Source organism: Rhamphochromis sp. 'chilingali' (genome assembly GCF_963969265.1).
Source record: "Rhamphochromis sp. 'chilingali' genome assembly, chromosome: 1".
Lineage (NCBI taxonomy): Eukaryota > Metazoa > Chordata > Actinopteri > Cichliformes > Cichlidae > Rhamphochromis > Rhamphochromis sp. 'chilingali'.
In genome coordinates, this window is record NC_137929.1 from 57,719,076 (window position 1) to 57,745,074 (window position 25,999).

The 25,999-nt window shown below is 43.2% G+C and overlaps 1 protein-coding gene across 1 annotated transcript in view; it reads right to left on the reverse strand.

The window, feature by feature from the left end:
* Positions 1-3,887: 3,887 nt before the first annotated feature.
* Positions 3,888-25,999, reverse strand: part of LOC308409251 (NACHT, LRR and PYD domains-containing protein 3-like) — a gene marked incomplete at both ends in the record, with an annotated part of 70,992 nt that continues 48,880 nt past the window's right edge. Inside the window, one exon of the mRNA XM_080901866.1 lies at positions 3,888-4,083. Within this exon, the coding sequence (XP_080757992.1) occupies positions 3,888-4,083 (196 nt within the window). The remainder of the gene's footprint in view (positions 4,084-25,999) is intronic.

Here is a 25,999-nt window from a genome sequence, read left to right on the forward strand (position 1 = left end):
AACTTACCACACAGAGCACTATGGAGTCTGACCAAATAGGCAGACGGTACCCTGAGAGAAATCGCAGAGCACCTCAGAGACTGAACTTATAGGTTTCACGTTAATTCTGTAGGAAAGCAGTTCAAATGTTTAAGAGGAAACAACCTACCTACATGTTGTAAATCACTGAGTAGGTGTCATATTTCAGTTCAAGTTAAATTATTGGTTTACAACATTATCTGAAATATTTTGATTGTTTGGTACCTATTGTGTTCATCAAGGTTGGATGGGAGGAACTGTTATGTATTTAGTAAAATCAGTTTATAGTTTGTGGCACTACTTTCTGTTATTGAGTGTAGAACACAAAGTGTGGTGTATGCGCGCATTGATATGCCTGCGCCTTGTTTTCCTTAGACTGGTTATTAAAGTAAATTCCTACGACTAAAGAAGGCGTCGTTACTTACCAGTTAAGTTATAAGAGAACATAACACGTGGAAAATGTAGTTTTTTACTTGTAGGCCTTAGAAGCCAATACTACAAAATAATATTTATTTTTGTTTTTCCTGCAGTATATAAAAATTGGTGTATTTCAAAAATAAAACTATGAAGACACTCAAAATAAATTTCCTGTTGTTGTAAACTATTTTTTGCAACTTTTTTGTATTTAAAGTTTTGAGGGATAAGCCTCTTTAATTTCTCCAAGTAGAAATAATATGTAAAAAAAACAAAAACGATTTTCAATTTTTTTGTAGTTTGTTGCACTTTTTTTGCAATTAATGTAGTTACTATGCACCTAATGCAGACATATTATTAAAGTTTGGGCTATAATGGTTGTATTGATGTATATCAACTTGAAATGCTCCCAAAAATGGTACCACAACATATAAAAATATAATATAAGCTCTGGCGGACTTGGTTCTATGGTAGGTCTTAAAGGGTTAAACTTGTCAGTTAGTGATGTCCAGCAGGTGAAAATGCAAGCTCCATGAACACACACAGCTGTGGATTCCAGCTGCTTTGATTAACTGGCTGAGTTAACGCCAGTTAATGCGAGACAAATCCAGCTGCTCATTAAAGATTTCTGGTTTGATCAGAAAAGAAAACATTGGTCCATACACCTGAAAGCCCCAAAAACGCTTTGTGAATTGTCTCGAGTCTACAGATGTATCCGTGTATCTCCGTGGTGCTGATGCTGTGCTGAGCAGAAAGCTCCTGAAGCTTTTGAAGTGTCGGAATGTGGAAAGCGAACAACATCCATCTCACCAGTAGGCTAAGTTATTTTTAGCCAATTACAAGTTGAATCTGATAGTTGAGGTTGTTAGCTAAGATAGCGTCATTAAGAAGCAGCACAACTAATGTGTCTTTGCAAGCTATTTGCGATGTGCACTGCTGGTGCGGCCATTTATTTTTTAAATGCACCTTCTCAGATTAATTCACTGCGTGTTGTGCCCAGGGCTGGACTGGGACAAAAAAAATCGTCCCACCATGATAGGAAAAGCCATAAAGCCTTTGAATGAAAACAAGTGCTGTTGTGACAGTGATGTACAGTCTTGTTGGTATATGTATGATTTCTATACATTTTACGTCAGATAAAAACTTTGGTTGTAAGCTTCAGATAATTATTTAATAAAAGCTAGATATTTTAAATGAAAACACGAAAGAAAAGCATTTGTTTGTGCCCCCCTCTCCCTGTTAATGCCCTACCTGACTCCCTGGCAAAACTTTGCTAGACCTGCCCCTGCACAGTTACCAGGTCAATTATGGAGTTCCACAGGGTTCAGTGCTAGGACCAATTCTGTTTACATTATACATGCTTCCCCTACGCAGCATCATTAGAAGACTTAGCATAAATTTTCACTGCTATGCAGATGACACCCAGCTCTATCTATCTATGAAGCCAGATAACACACACCAATTAGTTAAACTGCAGGAATGTCTTAAAGACAAAGACCTGGATGGCCACTAACTTTCTGCTTCTTAATTCAGATAAAACTGAGGTTATTGTACTCGGCCCTGAAAATATTAGAAATATGGTATCTAACCAGATTCTTACTCTGGATGGCATTACCTTGGCCTCCAGTAATGCTGTGAGGAACCTTGGAGTCATTTTTGACCAGGACATTTCCTTCAACGCACATATTAAACAAATATGTAAGACTGCTTTCTTCCATTTGCGCAACATCTCTAAAATTAGAAATATCCTGTCTCAGAGTGACGCTGAAAAACTAGTTGTAGGGTAATTTCCAATAAACCAAGTTCAAAAAAGAAGAGTCTATGGCTGACGCGTGTTCCTGGTTTCCAAAAGAAATGCTTCCAGTTGCATTATGATTCGAAGACTGTTTATTTATTACAAACTGAAGATGTAACAATGAACTCCTTCCTAAAAAAGCATGAAAGTTCCAAAAAATAGCAGTTATACAGAACTAGCTGTGCACACGGTCAGAAAACCGTGAGACTCCTAACCTCTCTGTCCATGCTCCTCCCCTTCCCTCTCACACAGGGTTTCATGCTACTATTGCACTTACATACTTAAAGTGAGAGGTAACCCCTTTTAGGTTCCAATCCCAAAACAGTAACTTACAATTACTTTATGTAAACACATATATTTTCACATTTATTAATCCTGAAAAGATGACTTATGTAATGAATCTATGAATTATAAAACAAACATGAACTCAATCGTAAATAAAATATAAAGCAGACGTCTGGCGCTTACACTAGTTCATACATTTATTACTTCCAGGCTGGACGACTGCAATTCATTATTATCAGGATGTCCAAAAAACTCACTGAAAAGCCTTCAGTTAATCCAAAATGCTGCAGCAAGAGTCCTGATAGGGACTAGAAAGAGAGAGCATATTTCTCCTGTTTTGGCTTCCCTTCATTGGCTTCCTGTTAAATCCAGAATTGAATTCAAAATCCTGCTCCTCACATACAAGGTCTTAAATAATCAGGCCCCATCTTATCTTAATGACCTTGTAGTACCATATCACCCTATTAGAGCACTTCGCTCTCGCTCTGCAGGCCTACTTGTTGTTCCTAGAGTATTTAAAAGTAGAATGGGAGGGAGAGCCTTCAGTTTTCAGGCCCCTCTTCTGTGGAACCAGCTTCCAGTTTGGATTCGGGAGACAGACACCATCTCTACTTTCAAGATCAGGCTTCAAACTTTCCTTTTTGCTAAAGCATATAGTTAGGGCTGGACCAGGTGACCCTGAATCCTCCCTTAGTTATGCTGCAATAGACGTAGGCTGCCGGGGATTCCCATGATGCATTGAGTTTTTCCTTTCCAGTCACCTTTCTCACTCACTATTTAATAGACCTCTCTGCATTGAATCATATCTGTTATTAACCTCTGTCTCTCTTCCACAGCATGTCTTTTATCCTGTCTTCCTTCTCTCACCCCAGCCGGTCACAGCAGATGGCTCCGCCCCTCCCTGAGCCTGGTTCTACCAGAGGTTTCTTCCTGTTAAAAGGGAGTTTTTCCTTCCCACTGTCGCCAAAGTGCTGCTCATAGAGGGTCATATGATTGTTGGGTTTTTCTCTGTATCTATGAAGCGCCTTGAGGAGACTTTTGTTGTGAATTGGCGCTATATAAATAAAATTGAATTGGATTGAATTGTCAGCTATCAGCTAGAAAAGGATCCTGGTGTTATTTGTCTCTCTGAAACAGTTCATAACTTCCCTTCAACTCATTTATGTCACCTAAAATGTAAACCTTTTTCTCCATCACCTGTTCAGCTCTGATGATTCTGTAAGGACATCTCCTGGTTTCATCTTCATGTTTCCCTCTCACCACATATCCAAACCGATCCAAACCAAAGGACCATAACACACAGAAACACCCCCACTTTTCTATTTTCAAAGCTGTGTGACAGAGTCGAGGTGCACCAAAAAGCTGATGTGGTTTATTATAAATCATCACTTAATCTGCTGGACTGGACGAGGATGGCACTGAAGGCAATGATGTGGGAGCCGCAGATGGTGGCGCTGCATGCGACGGCGTGGGAGCCGCAGATGGTGGTGCTGCAGGCGACGGCATGGGAGCCGCAGATGGTGGCGCTGCAGGCGACAAAGGCTGGAAAGGCTGGAAAGGCCTCTTGGACCCTCCAGATAACAAAACTGACACTCCAAAAAATAAACTCAGGCAAGCAGCCTAAACACACAGCATCGTAAACGGCAGATCGCGACACGGACAAACTGAAACACAGGGCTTAAATACACAGAGGGAGCATTCAGGGAATAGGTTACATGAGGGAAACACTGCTGGGGCAAATCAAGCCTAACCAGACAAAGGAAGCACAACCATTTACATGAGACAAGAGCTGTGTCCCAAAACGTCGGCTGCATCCTCCGGAGGCCGCACTTGAAGGCCGATTACGTCACAGCCAGGCGACAAAGGCTGTCCCAATTCGTCGACTCCTTCAAATGCGGCCGAGAAATGCGTCCTTCATTTCCCCGAATTTGAAGGATGGGTCGGGCGTGTCCTTCGTGGCCCACCATATCCCAGAATTCATAGCGCGACCCAGCCAAATTTCAGCTGCCAACAATGGCGGCCCCCTCGATAGCAAGCCGGGGGATTCAATGGTCACTCCAGCCGGCGAGAGCAGCAGACTCCCGGCTTCATTGTTTTCAGACCCCCGCTCTTTCGCTACTCAGGTTAAACATGATATATAAGTCACTCGGATAACATAAAAATGTAATTTTTTACCCTTTTTCTGTGTTTTATTTGTTCCGGAGTAAATCGGTTTGGTTGAGATCAAAGTTATAAGATTACCGTATTTTCACGACCATAAGACGCACTGTGCTAAAAGGCGCAGTCTCAGTTATGTGTGCCATTACTGTATTTAACACACACATAAGGCGCACTGGATCATAGGGCGCATACAAGTACCGTATGCGGATTTAAAAATAAAGCGGGAGCAAACCTGAGTTCGGTACCTTACTCACATTTTTATTCCCAGTAATCGTCATCATCAACAACACACAAGCATACAAGTGTGCGTATTTAAAAATAAAGCAGGAGCAAAACAAAGTTTGGTACTCACATTTTTATCATCAATCAAACCCATCGAAGTCCTCATCCTCTGTGTCTGAATTGAACAGCTGCACTAAATCTCCATCAAACATGCCAGGTTCACTTTCTTCACTGTCAGAGTCACTTTCCGTGCCGTGCGGCTCCTCGGAAATGATGCCGGCGTTTGCGAAAGCTCAAACAACAGTGCCAGCAGACATGTTAGCCCAAGCATCTACAATCCATTGGCAAATTGTGGCGTAACTCGCCCGGCGCTGCCTTCCACTCTTGGTGAAACTGTGGTCTCCATCGGTCATCCATCGCTGGATGTGTTTGTCGCCGATGTGTTTGCTGCAGTAGGAGCGGAAGATGGCCAGCTTTTCCTTATAATCAGCTGGAAGTTGCTGCGCTACCGTAGTCCTGGTCCGGATGGAAAAATGGCACCGTTTCATAAAAAGTGAAAGTGAAACTGCTTTTAGCCGAATGGTGACCGTCGAAACTCTTCTCCCTTTAGCGTTCTCATGGTGTTCTCTACTACGTCCTCATTACAACACACAGGGCGCACCGCGCTATAGGGCGCGCCGTACTTTTTGAAGAAAATCTAAGACTTTTAAGTGCGCCTTATGGTTGCGAAAATACGGTAAATAAAACTTTATTTATCCATCGGGTGGGTTCCTCCGGGATTTTCACACAGCTGAATAAACGTCAAACAGAAAACTGATTAAACAGAAGTGTGAGATGGTCGAGAATTTACGCCAGTGTCCTGTTATATTTTAGATAGCAAGGAGCAGACGGACGAGTTTATTAAACACTACCGACAGAGCGGTGACGCAAATCTGAAGGCTAGACCATCCCATTTCACAGCCTCGCACTTCCGGCCTTCTTGGTCTTCGGAGGACCCGGCCCACGTAGACCGCGAAGGGCGGGGCCTCCAAAGGATGCATCCGTCGTTTTGGGACACAGCTAAGGACTTTCAAAGTAAAACAGGAAACATAACACAGACTGAACTTACAGACAGACTCACAGACAGGCACTACAACAGAGGGAACAGAGACGTGGGACCAGGGCAGACACAGACAATGACTGGACACCGGGATATAGCAACTGAGGATTACACAGAGACATAAACCATAACATAACCATAACTCTAACAAAGAAACCAAAGACTAGAAATGATCAATAATATAATAAACTCAAAACCCTGGGTCCTAACACGTTGGTTATTAACAAAAAGTATTTCACAGTGAAAAGGCATTACAGCTTAGTTGCCCCCCCACCCCCCCCCCTCTTTTGTCCTCCTGTTTCCCCTCCCTCTCCCCTCCAGAGAGATGACTTCAGTTATGGACACACAACCATCAGAACAAGGAGGTACAGCTACCACTTCTTTATTGTCAAAGCTGTTTCACAGTTGAGGTGTTAAGAACACTGAAACACTGGTATAGTTATAATAACAATAACAAAACCACATATCACAGCCCTTTACTAAATAAAAACTCACTTAACACTGGTAAACTTTAATTGGGAGCATGTGTGAACCAGAGAAGTTGAGATTGGGATTGAGATTGGGAGTGTTAATTAAACTACAAAGCTTGTAATCACTGCAATCACAACCTTTCAATAAACTACTTCTGGGTGCTTTTTTGCCACTGCTTCTTTCTTATTGTTTAACCTGACAAAACATGTTGCCCTCATATCTGTTTATCATATCTGTTTGAACATTATTATTCCAGCCTAGTTAAACATGGTTAATATTGGCTATTGTAGATAACAATGTCAAAAAACGTTTCCAGTAAGTATAAATGTAGTCTCTCAAAAACAACTGCTCCTTAGTGTCCAAATGTGTATTGTGCAGCGGAGAGCTGCTAGCCTCAACAGAATACTGGGGTCTGTGGTTTACGCCTGCGCAAACCAGCTCACCAGGCTGTTCAATCTCTCTCTGACTCATGCTACCATTCCCATTTATCGGAAAGCCTGCGCGATCCTTCCCATTCCCAAAAAGACTGGAACAGACAACCTCAACAAATACTAACCTATAGACCTCACATCTGTAGTCATAAAGTATTTTGAGTGGATAGTGTCTCAGCACATCAGCGGCAGCCTACCTCCCTCTCTCGACCCATTTGCTTAGAGAGCATATCGATCCAAAGCGGATGCCATTACCATCACCATTCACAGAGTGCTGAACCATCTGGAGAACAGGAAGAGCTATGTGAGAATGTTCTTAGTGGACTATAGCTTAGCATTCAACACAATAATCCCTTACAACCAAAGTGGACCACATCCACATCCTTCCTTTCACCTGCTCCTGGATCAAAGTTTGCCTCACAAATAGGCCCTTATTCAGTCAGACTTGGCCCTACCTTCTCCCCCTCACTGCCACTCATTACAGATCCCTGCAGGGCTTTGTTCTCAGCCCCCTACTGTACACCCTGTACACGTATGACTGTACACCAACCCACCCAAACAACAAAACTTAATGTCCTTAAAAAAGAGGAGGCACAGAAGGGTCCACTATTATCTTATCTTTCAGACAGAACTTTTATTTTTCATTTTAGAAAAAAGCAGATGATAGTTTAGGTGATATTTTTATTTTTAGCCTTTAATGATAAGCTGAGTCTTTGTTGTACTGCCCCATGATTAAACCGTACTCTGGTGCTGCCATCTACTGACATTAAAGTGCAACAACAGGTTTCCACCTCTGAGTCTGACCCACTGAAAGTTTAACGTCCCCACTTTGTGAATGTGCAGCAGCTGTTTTGTGTCTGATATGGAGCAAACTTCACAATAACAGATATTCGCCTGCTTAACCACCACAATATGTGGTCATATTTTTCATTCACTTAACGTAATATAGACTCACTGCCCACTTTATTAACAACTCCTTGCTAGTATCAAGTTGAAATCCCATTTTTCCTTCAGAACTGCTTCACTTCTTCATGTTTTTAGCATAGATTCAAAAGTATGCTAAAAACATTTCTCACAGGTTTTAGCTCAAATTGACATAAAACCCAAAGTTGCAAACAGAGGCAGTTTATAGAGGTTAGGAACAATCCATGCTTTCATGGTGTTTATATTCTAACTCTACAATCTGAATGTTGCAGCAGAAATTTAAACTCATTCGATCATACCGCCATCTGAAAAAACAAAAAAATTCCAATCTTCTGATGTCCAATTTTAGTCAGTTTGTGCGAATTGTAGATTCAGTTTGCATTTCTCAGGGTGAAAGAGCATCACCCAGTGCAGTCTTCTGCTGCAGTAACCTATCTGCTATAAGTTTCAATGTGTTGTGTAATCAGAAATGCTCTTCTGCACACCTTGATTGTAACAATTGTTGCTGTGTTGGCTTTGTAAGCTTGGAGCAGTCTGGCTGGTCTCCTCTGACACCAACGGGAGTTTTTCATTCAGAGAACAGCTGCTCTATTTCCTCTTTGTCAGACTCTTCTCTGTAAACCCAGGAGAGAAATCACAGCAGATCAGCAGCTTCTGAAACACTCAGACAGCTGGTCTGGCACCAACAACCATGCCATGTGACTAGTATCACCTTTTTTCACCATTACGATTACAACACAAATACATGAAAAAAAAAAAATAAGACACATTTCAGTACAAATAAAATATCTTGTGACCTCGATGGTCTCAGTTTCAGAAATAAAACAAAAACACAATTTTAAAAGGATAAAAGACAAACAGGAAACAGCTGATCGCAAACACAGCTTTGGTTACTTACTGAAAGAACTCACAAAATCATTTTGTTGTTTTTAAAAGAGTTTAATGTAAATACAAAGTCAATCTCAGCACATGGAGCTGTTATGGTGCCTGGGTTGTCGACCCAGTGTTTTGTGTTTTTGGTTCTTTGATTTTATTTATTTCTTTATATTGTAGCTCTCTGTGCCTTATGGGTTTTTGGATTATTTTAGGTGTAGGTTCTCTGTGTGGGTTTTGTTAGACTTTTAGTGTTCAGGGCCCTATTTCAGGAAGCCGGTTTAGAAAACTCAGAGTGAAAAACGATACTCAGGGTTGAGTAACCCCGAACTGTCCAACTCGGAATATTCGGTTTCAGAAAGGCTGATAACAAGTAGTTCAATCAACGCGGAGTTGCTTTAACCCCAAGTTAAGCGCGCGCACAAGGATACATAAAGCCCTTATTAGTGGAGCACAGATTAAGCGAGTCACCATGGAGACGGAGGGAAAGAAGGCGCGGTCAATGTATCTTACAGCGCTTGAGGCCGAAATTCTGATGGCAGCATATGCCGATAACATGCAAATTTTGCAGAAAAAAAGTAACACAGCCTCAGCTGCAAAAGAAAGGGAGCATGCATGGCAAAACATAGCCGACAGAGTCAATGCGTGAGTGTTAATATAAACATTGATCTAGGGATTTCCACCCATTTAACACGTTATTTTATTATATTTTATTTTGTATTTTATACATTTTATTTCGTGATGTGAGCGCAGGTGCAACCCAACAGGCCCCAAACGTTCCTGGCAGCAAGTAAAAATGAAATATAAAAATATAGTCCAAACAGGTTCAATTCAATTCAATCCAATTCAATTTTATTTATATAGCGCCAAATCACAACAAAAGTCGCCTCAAGGTGCTTCATAGATACAGAGAAAAACCCAACAATCATTTGACCCCCTATGAGCAAGCACTTTGGCGACAGTGGGAAGGAACAACTCCCTTTTAACAGGAAGAAACCTCCGGCAGAACCAGGCTCAGGGAGGGGCGGAGCCATCTGCTGCGACCGGTTGGGGTGAGAGAAGGAAGACAGGATAAAGACATGCTGTGGAAGAGAGACAGAGGTTAATAACAGATATGATTCAATGCAGAGAGGTCTATTAATACATAGTGAGTGAGAAAGGAGACTGGAAAGGAAAAACTCAATGCATCATGGGAATCCCCCGGCAGCCTACATCTATTGCAGCATAACTAAGGGAGGATCCAGGGTCACCTGGTCCAGCCCTAACTATATGCTTTAGCAAAAAGGAAAGTTTTAAGCCTGATCTTAAAAGTAGAGATAGTGTCTGTCTCCCGAATCCAAACTGGAAGCTGGTTCCACAGAAGAGGGGCCTGAAAACTGAAGGCTCTCCCTCCCATTCTACTTTTAAATATTCTAGGAACAACAAACAGGTCAGGTGTAATTGTATTATGAGCCATAGTGCTTGGTCTGTTTGTCCGATGTAAATCAATTGCAGTTAGAGGCTACATTACTTTTCTTTCTGTAAGCACTTATTGAAATTATCTGAGCACATTACAAGTAAATATTTGCTTACTCTGTATGCTCAAATGTGACCCGTTATGGCCACTAGAAAAAAAGCGGAGGCCCGAAAAACAGGTGGGGGTCCTCCACCACCACCACTCACAGAGCCTGGCCACTTGGCTTCCACATTTGTGATAATGTTGGCAGCATCACATATGATCTTCACAGTGCAGAGAACACAAATTAGCATCCATTACTATAATGAAATAATTTGTTAGTTTGACATGCTACAGGGAACTATGTACCTGTACATTAATGCTGTGGAAAGACTTCCTGTTCACATAGTCTCCTTCATTTACTGAAGGAGCAATGATTGGAATGTGAGTGCCATCTATACAGCCAATCACGCCTGGGAACCGTGAAAATAAATGTAAAATTTAAGTAGTAGTTCAAGTATCACCACATCATGAATTAAGTTTTGTTCATCCTGCTACCTGTAATTTTGTGGAATCCCTCTTTGATGAATCTTGTGGGTCTATGACCGGGGAACACCACAGACGAGTACAGGAGACGTTTCAGTGCAACTGTAACATTCCTGACTGCCCGACAGACGGTAGCCTTGGAAACGTGCTCAGCGTCACCAATATTATACAGAAAGCTCCCGTTTGCAAAAAACCAAAGTGCAATACAAATAATATCAGAATCAGAAAGGGTTTTATTGCCAAATGTTGAGCAGGTTTACAACATTAGGAAATTGCTGCGGTGCTTCAGTGCAAACATACTGTCATAAATTACGCTTAAATAGACATGAAAATAAAAATAAGAATAAGAATTAAAAGTGCTAAGTAGATAGGTATATACATGATATATACATGAGTGCAGGTGGTGATCAGTGCCAAACATGGAATGATGCAGTGAGTAGGGTCATGTGTTAGTGGTGGGAACAGTCATACGGTTATTGTTCATGAGTCCAAAAGCAGAGGGGAAGAAACTGTTCTTATGGCGAGAGGTTCTGGTGCGAATGGACCGGAGCCTCCTGCCTGAGGGGAGCAGGTCAAACAGACTGTGTCCAGAATCCATGTATGTACAGAACTGAGAGAATGTCAGCGATGTGTCACATGAGCAATATTAGGCCTGAGGATGTTCTTCAAATAAATTATAGATTGTGCTGAAAAACGGTAACGTTCACACAGGAAATCATCAGGAAATGATAAAATGCGCTCTAATCACTCTCTCCCGGCGGAGAGCTCTGCGGAGAATTTGGGCTTCAACATCTACTGGCTCTTCAAGGAAGGGGCACGCCATGTCCGACACTTCCTACAGTCAGGTTTCCGACACAGAGGCGGAGAACGTCATGGTTAGTTGAAGTAAACCTGCTAGGGGGCAGGTTAGCTTCACAGAGTGTGTCGTCATAGTAACTCACTCAGAATTAATCTAAACTCGCTTTGTGAAACTGAAAACCCAGAGTTTTGGTCTAGGTTGACTGATAAATCTGCTTCCCACTTTGCAGTAGGAAGGGATATTGATTCATCTAATTTAGAAAGTGTTCTGTATATTTTAGATAATAATTTGGGGGATTTAAGAGTAAGAAAATGTGCCGCACTTAGTGGTGTTTGTAATTCAACTTGACTGAGGTTAAATTTCTTTTTTACTATGGATTTAATTTGTTGATATTCTAAAAACCTTGTCTTGTTGATCCCATATTGTTCAACTAGTCTGTCAAATGGAATAAATTCTGTTCCCTCTAATATATGTTCTAAGTATTTAATTCCTTTACAACTCCATTCTGGGAAATTAATCATATTATTGTTTTGTAATATGTCAGGGTTATTCCAGATAGGTGTACGTTTGCATGGGATTAATGAAGACTCCGTTATTTTTAGAAACTCCCACCATGCTGTTAGAGAAAAGCTGATGTTGATACTTTTAAAGCATTCATGTCTTTTGATGTTTGAGCTAATAAATGGTAGGTCTGAAATCTCTAGATCCTTGCATAGTGCCTGTTCAACATCTAGCCAGGGCTCAACTAAGAAGGTATGTTTTAACCATTCTGAGATGAACTGAAGCCTATTGGCTAAGAAGTATTGGTGAAAATTAGGCAGATCTAATCCTCCTCTATCCTTGGTTCTTTGTAGCGTTTTTAAGCTAATACGCGGGGGTTTATCTTTCCAAAGGAGTTTGGAAATATATGAATCCAGAGATCTGAACCAATCTTGTGATGGTTTGTTAGGGATCATCAAAAATAAGTAATTTATTTTTGGCAAGATCATCATTTTTATAGTGGCGACCCTTCCCATGAGTGATATGGGTAAAGATTTCCATCTAGTCAGATCGCCTTCTACTTTCTTTAGAAGTGGGATGTGGTTTAGTTTAGTTAAGTCTGAAAGCTTAGGAGAGATATTAATACCTAAATATTTAATGTTTCCGGATTGCAGTGGGGCAGAGGAAGAATTATGGAAGGAGCAGTTAATGGGGAGAACTGTAGATTTTGGCCAGTTAATTGAATAATCTGAAACTCTTGAAAACCAGTTTATTAAAGTAATTACCTCAGAGAGGTTGGTTTGTGTGTTTTGCAGAAAAAGCAACACATCATCCGCATAGAGACTGATTTTATGTTCTATGTTCTTACATTTTATGCCCTTAATTGTTGTAGCCTGTCTAAATGCTGCTGCTAGAGGTTCGATAAAAATTGCAAAAAGTGAGGGGGAGAGTGGGCATCCCTGTCTGGTGCCCCTCAGGAGACAGAAGCTGGAGGATGTCTGGTCATTTGTTCTGATACGAGCCGTTGGGGAATTGTATAATATTCTTATCCAGTTTATGAAAGAGTTTCCAAAACCAAATTTGTGTAAAGTTGCGAATAAAAATTTCCAATTAACTCTGTCAAATGCTTTTTCTGCATCTAGAGATAATATTATGGCTTCGATGTTTTTATCGTATGAGTAGTCTATTAAATTAAGTAATCTACGAGTGTTTGTTGAGGAGTGCCGACCTTTTATGAAACCAGTTTGGTCAGGATGAATTAAGAGGGGGGTCATTTTCTCTAATCTCTTTGAGAGAGCTTTGCAGATTATTTTAAGGTCTACATTTAAAAGAGAAATTGGACGATAGCTTGAGGGAAATAAAGGGTCTTTGCCTGGTTTTAGCAGGAGACTAATGTTGGCAGAATTCATATTTGGTGGTAGTCTGCCCTTTTCCTCGATTTCCTGCAACATGCTGTGGAATACTGGTGCCAAAATTGTCCAGAATTCTTTGTAGAATTCTGCAGGGAAGCCGTCTGGACCTGGAGCCTTATTATTGGGCATACTTATCAGGGCTTCCTGGAGTTCACTTGGCGTCAGTGGCGAATCCAATTCCATTGCTTGACTGTCTAGTAATTTTGGAAGAGTTACGTTGTCAAGAAACAGATCAATTTCATTTTTAGATGGGTTTATTTGTGGTGAGTATAAAGTTTCATAGAAATCCCTAAAAATGTTGTTTATTCTTCCAGGATCATATATTGTGTTCCCCGATAAATCTTTAGCAGCACATATAGTTGTTTTTTCTTTATTTATTTTTAGCTGGTTAGCTAGAAATCGACCTGATTTGTTACTGTGTTCAAAATTCTGCAAGCGAAGTCTTTGTATAAGGAATTGTGTTTTTTTATTAATAGTTTCATTTAATTCTAGTTTTGTTTTGCATATTTTGTTCAATGTTTCCTGATCTTGGTGGGACGCGTAGGCTTCTTCTAGTGATTTGATGTTTTTTTCTAATTCCTGAATATTTTTGTTTTCTTCTTTCTTTTTGTGTGATGAGAAAGAAATTATTTTACCTCTCATCACAGCTTTCCCTGCTTCCCATAGAACAGAAGCAGATATTCCGGGAGTGTCATTAAAGTCTAAATATGAAGTCCATTCCTTTTTAAAGTATTTAATAAAGTCTTCATCTTTAAGTAGTGATATATTAAATCTCCAGTTTTTACTTGGCGTAGTATTATTCTTGTGCATTAGTGTTAAAGATACAGGAGCATGATCGCTGACAGCTATAGGATGAATCTCAGTGTCTGAAATGTCACACAGCAGTGAGCTGCTGACCAAAAAATAATCCAGACGAGAGTAAGAGTGATGAACATGCGAGAAAAAAGTATATTCCTTACTGGTGGGGTGAAGAGAGCGCCATGCATCGCAAAGACCAAAGTCGTTCATATACTGTTTGATTATATTTGTGGACTGCCAATTACGCTGAGTTCCTGTTGTGTTGAGCCTATCCATTTCTTCATTTAGTCCAAGGTTGAGGTCACCGCCAAGAATGAGTGTGCAATCAAGGTGTTCAGAGAGTGCACTAAAAAAACCGTGGAAGAATGAGGGTTCATCAACATTTGGACCATATATACTAACAATACATAGTTTTTTGTTCAATATTGATAGTTTAATAATTAGAAATCTACCCTCTGGATCTATAACTGTATCGAGTACTGTAAAATTAACATTTTTATGTATTAAAATTGCTACTCCCCGTTGTCTAGAATTATAACCGGCTGCAAACACGTTAGGAAACTCAGGTGTTTTAAGTTCATTTAAACCTGTAACAGGTTTGTGAGTTTCTTGTAATAAAACAACATCTGCCTGTAGTTTTTTAAGCTGGTTAAATATTTTTAACCTCTTTCCTCTGGTGCCAGCTCCATTTACATTCCATGTGACAAACCTCAGCATGCCCTTAATTGTGCGTGTATGTTTAATGATGTATGCTGGGTGTTTTGTTTAGACAGGTGGAGAGAATATGGAAACATCCCTTGTTTGTAAATAGAAAGAGAAAAAGAAGTGTGGTGAGAGACTCCATAAGTCTGACTATGTGTGTGAATATTCACTAATATGAACAAGCGTGGCTTGCTTATGTGTCCTGCAAGTCTGTGCGTGCTGTGAGGCTGTTGTGAATGTGCTGCCGTTGAGCTGATGTGTTTGCGTGATCGTGTTGTGAAAATATGTAGAAATAGAGGGTGTTGTTTGTAGGTGAGTGGGGAAGTAGGTGACCACAGCAGTGAAAGACAAGAGAAAGAAAGAAACCACATGAACTGTGAGCGACAACAAAAAAAAAGAGACGAAACGGAAACATTCCAATTAAAGCAATGACGGAGGGTGACGGTGTTATATCTGCTATGACATCCTACTGATATTACTAGGTTAAACACATTTTAAAGGAGAAAGTGTGAATGAATAAGAAAAGAGTGTAGCGGGTTCTTATCTGGAGTGCAGTCAGTATAACCACGGTGTGGTGCCGGGGTCGCGGTACAGCTGTCCGTCCACGTAGAGCCGGTCCACAGCGATGACAGCACGGGAGCCTTTCTGGATAAAGCTACGTCGAACTGGGAACAGGACCTTGCGTCGTTCCAGGATCTCTTTGGGGAACTGGTCGTTCACGCTGAAGTCCGTTCCTTTCAGCTCTCTGCCGCGACTCTTCACCTGTTCCTTTTGTTTGAATTGGCTGAATTTGGCCACAATAGGCCGTGGTCTCCCGGTCCGCGACCGCGCGCCCCCCAAGCGATGTACTCTATCGAAGTCGATGTTCTTTACGGTGTCCTCCGGCAGCTTCAGGTGGATTTTAATGAAGCTTTTCACCGTTGCCTCTGCGTCCTCTCCGGCAGTTTCTGGAATACCAGAAAACACAAGATTATCTCTCATGCTACGGGCTTGTAAATCGATAACGGACTCTTTTATTTTTTTATTTTCAATGTTTAGCTGGGTCACGTTATCGGTGAGAGATTTAACCGACTCCCGTAGCGTGGCATTTTCAGCGGCAAGCGTTTCCACCTGCCGCTGGCTGAATTCCAGGGATTCTCTCAGAGATTTAAATTCCCGGTGTAAGATCTCCACCAGGGACAGCCTCGCATCGAAACTGGACAATCGCTTGTCGATGGACTCCAGGATTTCTGCGATGTCTTTGCCGGCAGGCGATGTTGTACCGGGGGAGTCTGCCTGGCGACTTCTCTTCGATGACGGCGTCTCGATTTTGGCCGGGGAAGATGCACTCTGGGCCTTATGCATTACTAAATCTTGAAAACAGCGGTCGATGTAATCTTGGAGAGCGTCTAAACTCTCCCCGTTGTCCTCCAGGGTGTTAGAGATGATAAAACAGATGTTGTTAGTTATATGACAATTGATTAGTATATTTGGTAATACTGAAGCTTGGAAAACCTTTGTTAAACTCTATGCTACCATTTGCTTTTTTCTCCGCCAAAATCTCCGGCGTCTGACGTCACCTACAACATCACTTCCGTCACTTACCTCTCACTTCCGTCACTTACCTCCGTATCAGATTTGCTTAAAAACTTTTAAATTAATTAAAAATCCCAGTCTGCAATTAATACAATACAAAATACTTCATAGAGTGCACTATACAGGTCATCGGATGTTCAAGATGGGCTTTACATCTTCCAACAACTGCTCACACTGTCAAGGCAATACACCAGACAATTACATCCACGCTCTTTGGTTCTGTCCACCAGTGCAAAAGTTTTGGCGCGAGATATGTGAAGACTTATCAAAGTGTCTGAAATGTAACATTCCAACCTCCCCCTTAGTGTGTTTGTTGGGCAGCTTAGATAATGTCACTTCAGAAAAGAATATAGCCCATATGATCTTCACTGCCCTATGCATAGCCAAGAAAACAGTCCTCATGAACTGGAAAAATAAAAATAATCTTAATTCTAACCAATATAGAAATTATCTATTAGATTACATTAGTCTTGACACAGCCTCTGCCACCACATCAGATCAATTGCTCTGGGCCCCTTTTATCAGCTCCATCACCTAGTGGGGGTGGGGGGTCATAGTTTGGTCCCGCCTTCACTGTTGTGATTGGTGAGGGGGTAGGGACAGGCTTAGGGCGTCGGGGGGTTCCCCGGAGGCATCTTCCTTGGGGGGCTCAACCCGGGGTAGCGGTCACGTCCGGTTGAGGGCTCTGTTGGCTCTCAGGTGACTGTTTCCTCGCGGCTGCGTGCAGCGGGGCTAGGGGAGGGTCTGTGCTGACGGACGTGGGTTACTGACCTGGCAACCTGGCTGCCCCTGGGTGGGTCCGGGATGGGCGTGGGGTTCTGGGGGTGCTCCGTCTCTGGGCGGGGGCCCGGGCCGGGCCTCGGGGGCTCGGGTCCTGGTTGGTGTGTTGCCGGGGTTGTGGGCGGGTGGGTGCATGGGGGCCCGGCCCTGGAGCAGGGTGCCGCCGGTGCATCGAGCCGCCTGGGGGGCTCTTCAACTGGTGGGGGGGATGGTCACATCTGGCAGGAGCTTTCTTCTCTCAGGAACTCTCTGCAGGAGGGGGAGATACAGGAGAGGTGGAGGAAGATCTCAGCCTGGGCGTTTACCGTCTTATGTAGTCTGGAAGATGTGTGGTTGGTGGGGTGGGTGCAGTTTTCTCTGTGGTGGGGTTGGGTGGACTGTCCAGGGCTCTGTGGAGCCGGGGGGCGCTACTGCACTGGGCCCCGGTCTGATGGGCCTGGGCCCCCCTTCCCTGGCGGGTCGCGGAGGGTGGGAGTGCCTACTGGGGTCAGCGGGGGAGCTGGCCCCAGGGAGGGGTTACCTGCCCCTCCCTTCCTTCCCTCCCCATCTCCAGCTGCCTCCCTCTTCCCGCTCCTCCACAACCACCCACACATGTAGGGCCTTGGAGTGGGGGTATGTCACCAGGGTGCAGAGGAGGCTACCCCCCCCCCCTGTCCCCTTCTGGCTGCCTCTGCCTCAATTTTATCCCACATCTTAGACATTCACATTATTCACACTCTCATTACACATACATATAGGATCTTGGGGGTGGGCACAATCACGGAGTCCAATTTACCATCAGGGTGTACACCTCACCCCTGACGTCGTTGCCCACCTCTCAATTTTAAATACACTTAGTCATTGAGGGTTAGCAGGAGGGACTATGCGCTTACCTGCTGCTCCTTGGCAGGTAGCTCCATGCCCTCCTGGGTTTTAATTGCACCTTAGAACACATATGCATCAACACTACAATGAGCGGGTGGAGGGAGGTTTGGAGTCTTTTCCCACCCCCATTCTCTGCGGCCTGCTGGAGCGGGAGGGCTAGTAGGAGGAGTTGGCCGTCCGACTGCGGTCTGGGGTGTGGGGCCTCCCTGCTGCTGCGGAGTCGGGGTGGTCTGCCTCTCCCCACCGCAGGGAAAAGGGTAACACCACCTGGGTCTGGGTGCAATTCCCCCCTCCAGGGGCAAGGGTACCTAGACCCGGATTGTAGAGTACGCTTGGGGAGTGTGATTGTGTGTACAGCGTCTCTTTATGTCTGTCTCCACGTTGGTTGAGTGTGGAGTGAGTGCATATGAGAGCATGAGGGTGGGAATGGATGTTTGTGTCTGTGTGTGCCTGTATGTCTGTGTCTATATGTCAGGTTGGGTATCAGACGCCACCTCTCTGGGGACACCTCAGGCCCTCCAAGGTTTGGAGGCCTATCTCCACCCACTACCACTTCCCCTGCCGGTGGCGGACTCCCTCAGGTGTCGGTGTGTTGGTGGTTCTTTGTGTCTGGGGGTGGGCGTCCGGGTACACACCGGCTCACTCCTTGGCGGCCGCTTGTCGGGGCCTGGGGCCTGGGGCTCGCTCGGGCCCCCTTTGGAGGTGGGGTGCCCCCGGCCTCTCGGCCTAGGGCTTGGTCACTCAGGCGCAGCTGGGGGCCGGCGGAGCTCACGGGCGCGTCACTGCAACTCCCCCTGGCTTCTGCTCCGCGGCTGCTGAGTGAGCCCTCATCTGGGACTCTCCTCAGCTCTTACTGGAACAGTGGCACGGCTGCCCCTCTGATGGTCTTCCATGGTCTTTTGTGTTCTGGGGGCCTCTGGATGTCTGGAGTTTTGATCTCCTCCATACCCGCTTCACACCCTGGAGGACGGGGCTGAGGCCCCCCCACACTCCCTAGCAGATCATTACATGGAGAAACCTTTGGAATGCAAGCATGCTGATCCACACAGGTATGCACACATGGGTATTCACAGACGCGGACTAAAGCTTTCTTGGCTGCTGCCTCAAAGCACACTGTGCGCTGTCTATCTTGCGTGCTGCACAATATTGTTTATTACTTAGTAAATACTGATATCTATGACTAGCTAGTTTATTGTGATGGTGCTTTGTTTTCTCTATTATTATGTTGCTCTTTGTTGTTTGCTGTCTCCTCTGTTTGTTTGTTTGTTTGTTTGTTTTTTTTTTCTCCATACAGGTGACCCAGGAGTTTTTTTTTTTTTGTCTCTCTTCCCCCCCCTTCTCACCGTCTCTTCTCCCCTTTGGTTTTCTTTCTTTCTCTCCCCCTCTCTCTCTCATTCATTCCCCCTGTCCTATTTATTAAAAAAAAAAAAAAAAAAAAAAAAAAAAAAAAAAAAGAAAACCCAGAGTTTTCGTTAACGAAGGGTGTACTTACTCAGAGTTTGCACTAAACCGGCTTCCTGAAATAGGGCCCAGGTTTCTCTCTGTGTTCTTTAGTTGCTGTCTCCCCCTTTTGCTTCATCCCCTTGTCAAGTCTGTGTTATGTTTTCAGTTTTACTTTGAAGTCCATGCCTCGGGTCATTGTATCAGGTTTTGCTTCCTTTGTCTCATCAGCCCTGATTTGCCCCAGTTGTGTTTCCCTCCTGTTTCCCACTCCCTGATTGCTCCCTCTGTGTATTTAAGGCAAGGCAAGTTTATTTGTATAGCACAATTCAACAACAAGGTGATTCAAAGTGCTTTACAGAGACATTAGAAACAAAAAACAATAAAAATCCTGATTTAAAATTGATTAAAACAAGCAAACAAACTAACTAATTAACAAACAAACAAACAAAACAGTATATAAAATCAAAACAGATAAAATCAGAACAGTAGATAAAATCAGTAGTTAAAATGTTAGTTTTGAAATTTAAGCTTAAAAGTGTGGATTTGGTGCTTTATTCAAATGCAGCTGAGAACAGGTGAGTCTTCAACCTGGATTTAAATAAACTGAGTGTTTCAGCTGATCTGAGGCTTTCTGGGAGTTTGTTCCAGATATGAGGAGCATAAAAGCTGAATGCAGCTTCTCCGTGTCTGGTTCTGACTCTGGGAACTGATAAAAGACCGGATCCAGGTGACCTGAGGGATCTGGAAGGTTCATACTGGGTCAGGAGGTCACTGATGTATTTTGGTCCTAAACCATTCAGAGCTTTATAGACCAGCATCAGAACTTTAAAGTCTATCCTCTGACGGACAGGCAGCCAGTGTAAAGACCTCAGAGCTGGACTGATGTGGTCCACTTTTTTGGTCTTAGTGAGGACTCGAGCAGCAGTTCTGAATGAGCTGTAGTTGTCTGACTGAATTTTTAGGTAGACCTGTAAAGATGCTGTTACAGTAATCAAGCCTACCATGTGTAACAGTTGAGTTTATCATCCAGGCATCCATGAAAACGAAACGGAATTTATGACATTTAACAGAGTTAGAAATTAGCAGGAAGTTAGCTCGCTAGCTTCCATCTAAATGAGGGATTTTGGAAGCAAATTCAAACGTACCGCTCTGCTATCACTTCCAACATAAATGAAGACAGAAAACTAAACAGCAGTGACGTTTGTAGGGTTTCGGGTCGTTGTCTTGTTGAAAGATCCAGCCCCGGCGCAGCTTCAGCTTTGTCACTGATTCCTGGACATTGGTCTCCAGAATCTGCTGATACTGAGTGGAATCCATGTGTCCCTCAACTTTGACAAGATTCCCAGTCCCTGCACTGGCCCCACAGCCCCACAGCATGATGGAACCACCACCATATATTTTACTGTAGGCAGCAGGAGTTTTTCTTGGAATGCTGTGTTCTGTTTCCTCCATGCATAACGCCCCTTGTTATGCCCAAATAACGCATTTTAGCTTCATCAGTCCACAGCACCTTATTGCAGAATGAAGCTGGCTTGTCCAAATGTGCTTCAGCAAACGGCTCTTGCTGTGGAAACAGACAGCTTAAATCTCTGAGACAGCTTTCTGTATCCTTCCCCTGAACCATGATGGTGAACATCTTTGTCTTCAGGTCATTTGAGAGTTGTTTTGAAACCCCCATGTTGCTACTCTTCAGAGAAAATTAAAAGAGGGAAACTTACATTTGACCCCTTAAATACTTTTTCTCATTATTGGATTGACTTGTGTATGTAGGTCAGGGGTCACTGAGCTTACCGAGCCAATTTGAGTTCCAATAATTAGTTCTAAACTTTTTGGAATCAATAAAATGACAACAGTGCCCAAATTTATGCATCTACCTGATTTTGTTTAAACAATTATTGCACACTTTCTGTAAATCCAATAAACTTCATTTCTCTTCTCAAATATCACTGTGTGTGTCTCCTATATGATATATTTAACTGACATTTTTTTATTGAAACGACCAACGATTTATACAGGAAAACAATGACTATTAATAAGGTGGCCAAAACTTTTGCATCCCACTGTATCTCACTGAATTGTTACTCTTTAGCCTAATGTGTCTTATTTTAAGTGTAAAGATATATTTTTGACTAGAAATGAGACAAATATACTTGGTAAGATTTTGAGTTTTTCCAGTGAGTAAATATTCTGGTGCCAGTAAACTGTCTTAAAATGGTGCAATTTAATTTAATGTTAATTAGTTTATTTTTATCTTGTGGTTAAAATGTATGAAAATGTCATCTAATCACTGAAGTGGTCCACCAGTCCACCCTCTGGAATCTAGCTGCTGTTCTCTAACTGGTCCACAAATCCACTGTAAAACACACTAGTTTATATTATCTTTGTTCTCCTCATAAAGTTACCCTCACTGAGGGGCAGAACATTCAAATGGAGAGGTTTTTATTTTATATAAAGATGCAGAAAAAGAATGGCACCATAAAGATTTTTTTATGGTAACTTCACCACCACTTTCTAAGTGTGCTGTCATCTCCAGAGCAGTGATCTGGTTTCTCTGCAGGTTCAATAAACTTTGGTCTCACTTGATCTTCTCGATCTACCCTTATTTTAATAGATCCATATGAAGTTTTGGTGATCTGGAGGAAACTTTATTAATAAACTGCCTTTAGGTACAATGTGTTGGAGTTTCCTCAAAGCATAATTATGAAATTGTCTTCAAAAGAAAACTCTCTAAATGCATCACAGACAAATCTGATTGTGTGAAAGCGCCCTCTGGTGGAGCTGGACTATAAACACTGTTCAAACCTCGATAGCAGACTCATCAGTGCTTCTGTTTCTAGAATATGTGGCCCACTGCGCATGCTCAGTGTTTCTCTACACTGACCCACAGATTTTAATGCAGGGTGGGCTACACTACAAACCTCCATGGACTTAAATTCATGAGACTATAATAAGTGTATTCATTGATATTGTTTATATCTGGAGGTGTCCTGTCAGCAGTCTGCGCTGGTTGTTTCCACCAGAAGTGAATCCTGCTACCAGAAATATAATAGCATGATCAGTAACAGGTGTGACGTCACCTGTGAGCAGATGGTAGTTTAGGTGGTATTTTTATTTACGCTTTTTAAGTTTCATTTTTTTTAGAAACTTATTAAACGAGAAAATGAATCTTAGTTGTACAACCTTTCTGGCATTAAACCTCTGCTCTGGTGCTGCCATCTACTGACATTAAAGAGCAACAACAGGGTCTCAAACTGAGTCTCCATTGAAACTTTAAAATCTTCGCTTTGCGAAGGTGCAAAAGCCTTTTCGTATCTGATATGGAGGAAACTTCACAAATTGTCTTCTTTAAATTCTTTTTACAGGTTAGTTCACACCTCCAGGTGGTCTCACATCCAGATACCAACCTGGTCCAATCTGCTCATTTTCTGACATCATACAGGATGAGTGGTGCTCAGTTTTTTCTTTCTTTCTTTAAAAAAAACTACCAACTCTGTCACACATGTTTTCACAAACACAGAATGCCTCAAAATATATAACCACAAATATGTGTTCACGTTTATGGTTATGGACCCTTTTGGCCACTTTAGGTACATCTCGGCAGTATCTAGTTGGACCACCTTCAAAATTGCCTCAGTTCTTCATGTCATATATTCAAAAATATGCTTGAAACATTTCTAAAAGATCTCGGTCCAGATGAAGGAATCACACACTCCTTGTGTGTTGTTCTTGTCTCTCTTTTTTTTTAAAATAAGAAACGAACTGTTTCTGTGTCTCTGTTTGTTTGAGTCTATCTGCTCTGGCCATGTCATCACTGTCGGTCTCAGTCGTTTGTTTGAGTGCAGCGTGTTAACGTTTGCATTCTTGATAAAAGTGAAAGTTGACTCTGCCCACTGTCACAGTTTGCTGGGCAAGCCGTGTGAAGGACAGATAAAGACCCAAAACGCAGGCAGATGTGAGTGAGCTTTATTGCAGGAGGGTGACATAAGACCAAAAGCGAGAAGCAGTGGCAAGAAACAGAACTAAGAAAGACTCGAAACTGGGAAAACTAATAAAACAGAACTGAAACCTGAATCTGCAAGAAGACACTGTTGGAGAAACGCAGGGACGTAACACAGCATGGAGGAACACAGACGGACCAGGGACGAGCACAAATAGCCACATAAGGAAACGAGGAAATAGCAGACAGGAGGGAGGAGGAGGAGAGACACGGCTGAACGTAATTAACATGACGACACTGGGAGGGTGCACGGAGCACACTGACATCAGACACGGACCTTCAAAGTAAAACAGGACATAAATAGACTGGATTTAAAGACACGGTACAGACGGGGGACCGAGGAAACACACGGGCAGACACTAAACAAAGAGGGAGCACAGACTCCAAACCCTAAGAACTAAAAAGTCTAAACCGCTCTACATGATCAGAATACATTAGAAAACAAGATCGGGATATAACAATAACAACAACAACAACAACAACAATAATAATAATAATAATAATAAACACAAAGTGCTGGGTCAAAAGAGCCAGGACCATGGCATCCACACAGATGTTTCTACATTTGAAGTTTCACAGAAACATCTGGATCTTTGTGAATTCAGAATCAGAATCAGAATAATTTATTGATCCCTGGGGGAAATTATTTTTTGTTACAGTGCTCCATTTTAAACCAACATTAAGACAAGACAGACAAGACACTAACTAAGAATAGTACAATATTAAATACATATATATACATACATACATACATAAGTCACTCATAAATAAATAGCTGGAAAAGAAACATGTGTAGTTGAAGCAGCAAACAGTGTGTTAAGTGGATGCGTTGTACAGGGAGATGGCCACAGGCAGGAAAGATTTCCTGTGTCGTTCAGTGGTGCTTTTCGGTAATCTCAGTCTCTCACTGAACGAGCTCCTGTGACTGACCAACATGTCATGGAGTGGGTGGGAGGTGTTATCCAACATTGTCTTTATCTTGGACAGCATCCGCCTCTCCGACACCACCTTGAGGGAGTCCAGCTCCATCCCCACAACATTGCTGGCCTTACGGATTAGTTTATTAAGTCTGTTGGCATCTGCGAACCTCAGCCTGCTCCCCCAGCATGCAACAGCATAGAGGATCGCACTGGCCACAACAGACTCATAGAAAATCCTCAGCATTTTCTGGCAGATGTTGAAGGACCTCAGTCGCCTCAAAAAATAGAGACGACTCTGGCCCTTCCTGTAAAGTGCTGTGGTGTTTTTAGCCCAGTCCAGTTTATTGTCAATGTGTACTCCAAGGTATTTATAGTCCTCCACAATGTCAACACTGACCCCCTGGATTGAAACAGGGGTCAAGTGTTTCCTGGTCTTCCTGAAGTCCACGATCAGTTCCTTGGTCTTTGCCACGTTGAGCTGCAGACGATTCTGCTCACACCACGTGACAAAGGAGTCGACCACAGCCCGGTACTCTGTCTCATCATCCCTGCTGATGCATCCAACCACCGCAGAGTCATCAGAAAACTTCTGAAGATGGCAGGTCTCTGTGCAGTGGCTGAAGTCTGTGGTGTAGAGGGTGAAGAGGAAGGGGGAGAGGACAGTCCCCTGTGGTGCCCCTGTGTTGCTGATCACCTTGTCAGACACACACTGTGGGAGACGTACATATTGTGGTCTTCCTGTCAGGTAATCAACAATCCAGGACACCAGAGAAGCATCCACCTGCATCGCTGCTAACTTATCACCCAGGAGGGTCGGCCTGATGGTGTTGAAAGCACTGGAAAAGTCAAAAAACATGACCCTCACAGTGCTCGCCGGCTGGTCCAGATGGGTGTAGACACGATTGAGCAGGTAGATGATGGCGTCCTCAGTTCCGAGACGAGGCTGATAAGCGAACTGAAGGGGATCCAGATGTGGTCTTACTATGGGTCGCAGCTGGTCCAGGATGAGCCTTTCCAGGGTCTTCATGATGTGGGAGGTCAGTGCCACGGGCCTGTAATCCTGGGGGCCACTGGGACGTGGCGTCTTTGGTACAGGGACGAGGCATGATGTCTTCCACATCACTGGGACCCTCTGCAGACTCAGACTCAGCATAAACAGTTTATGAAAGACTCCACACAGCTGGGGGGCACAGGTCTTGAGGACAAGGGGACTCACTCCGTCTGGTCCAGCAGACTTGCCTGAGTGAAGTCTCCTCATTTGCATCTCAACCTGGTATTGAGTGAAGGTGATGGGTGGGGGAGGGGTGTGAGGAATCTCACAGGAGGCAACATGTGAAGAGAGAGGCTGGCACAGTGGTGTGGCTCTGGATTCCAGGCTGACTACAGGTGAGGTTGTGGGGGTGGGAGCAGACACTGTGGTGTCGAATCTATTGAAAAACAGATTCAACTCGTCGGCTCTATTCTCACCTCCCTCAGCTCCCCTGCTGTTGGTTGGCCTGAATCCAGTGAAGGTCTTCATGCCCATCACTGGAGGTCATGCTGCACACTGATTACAC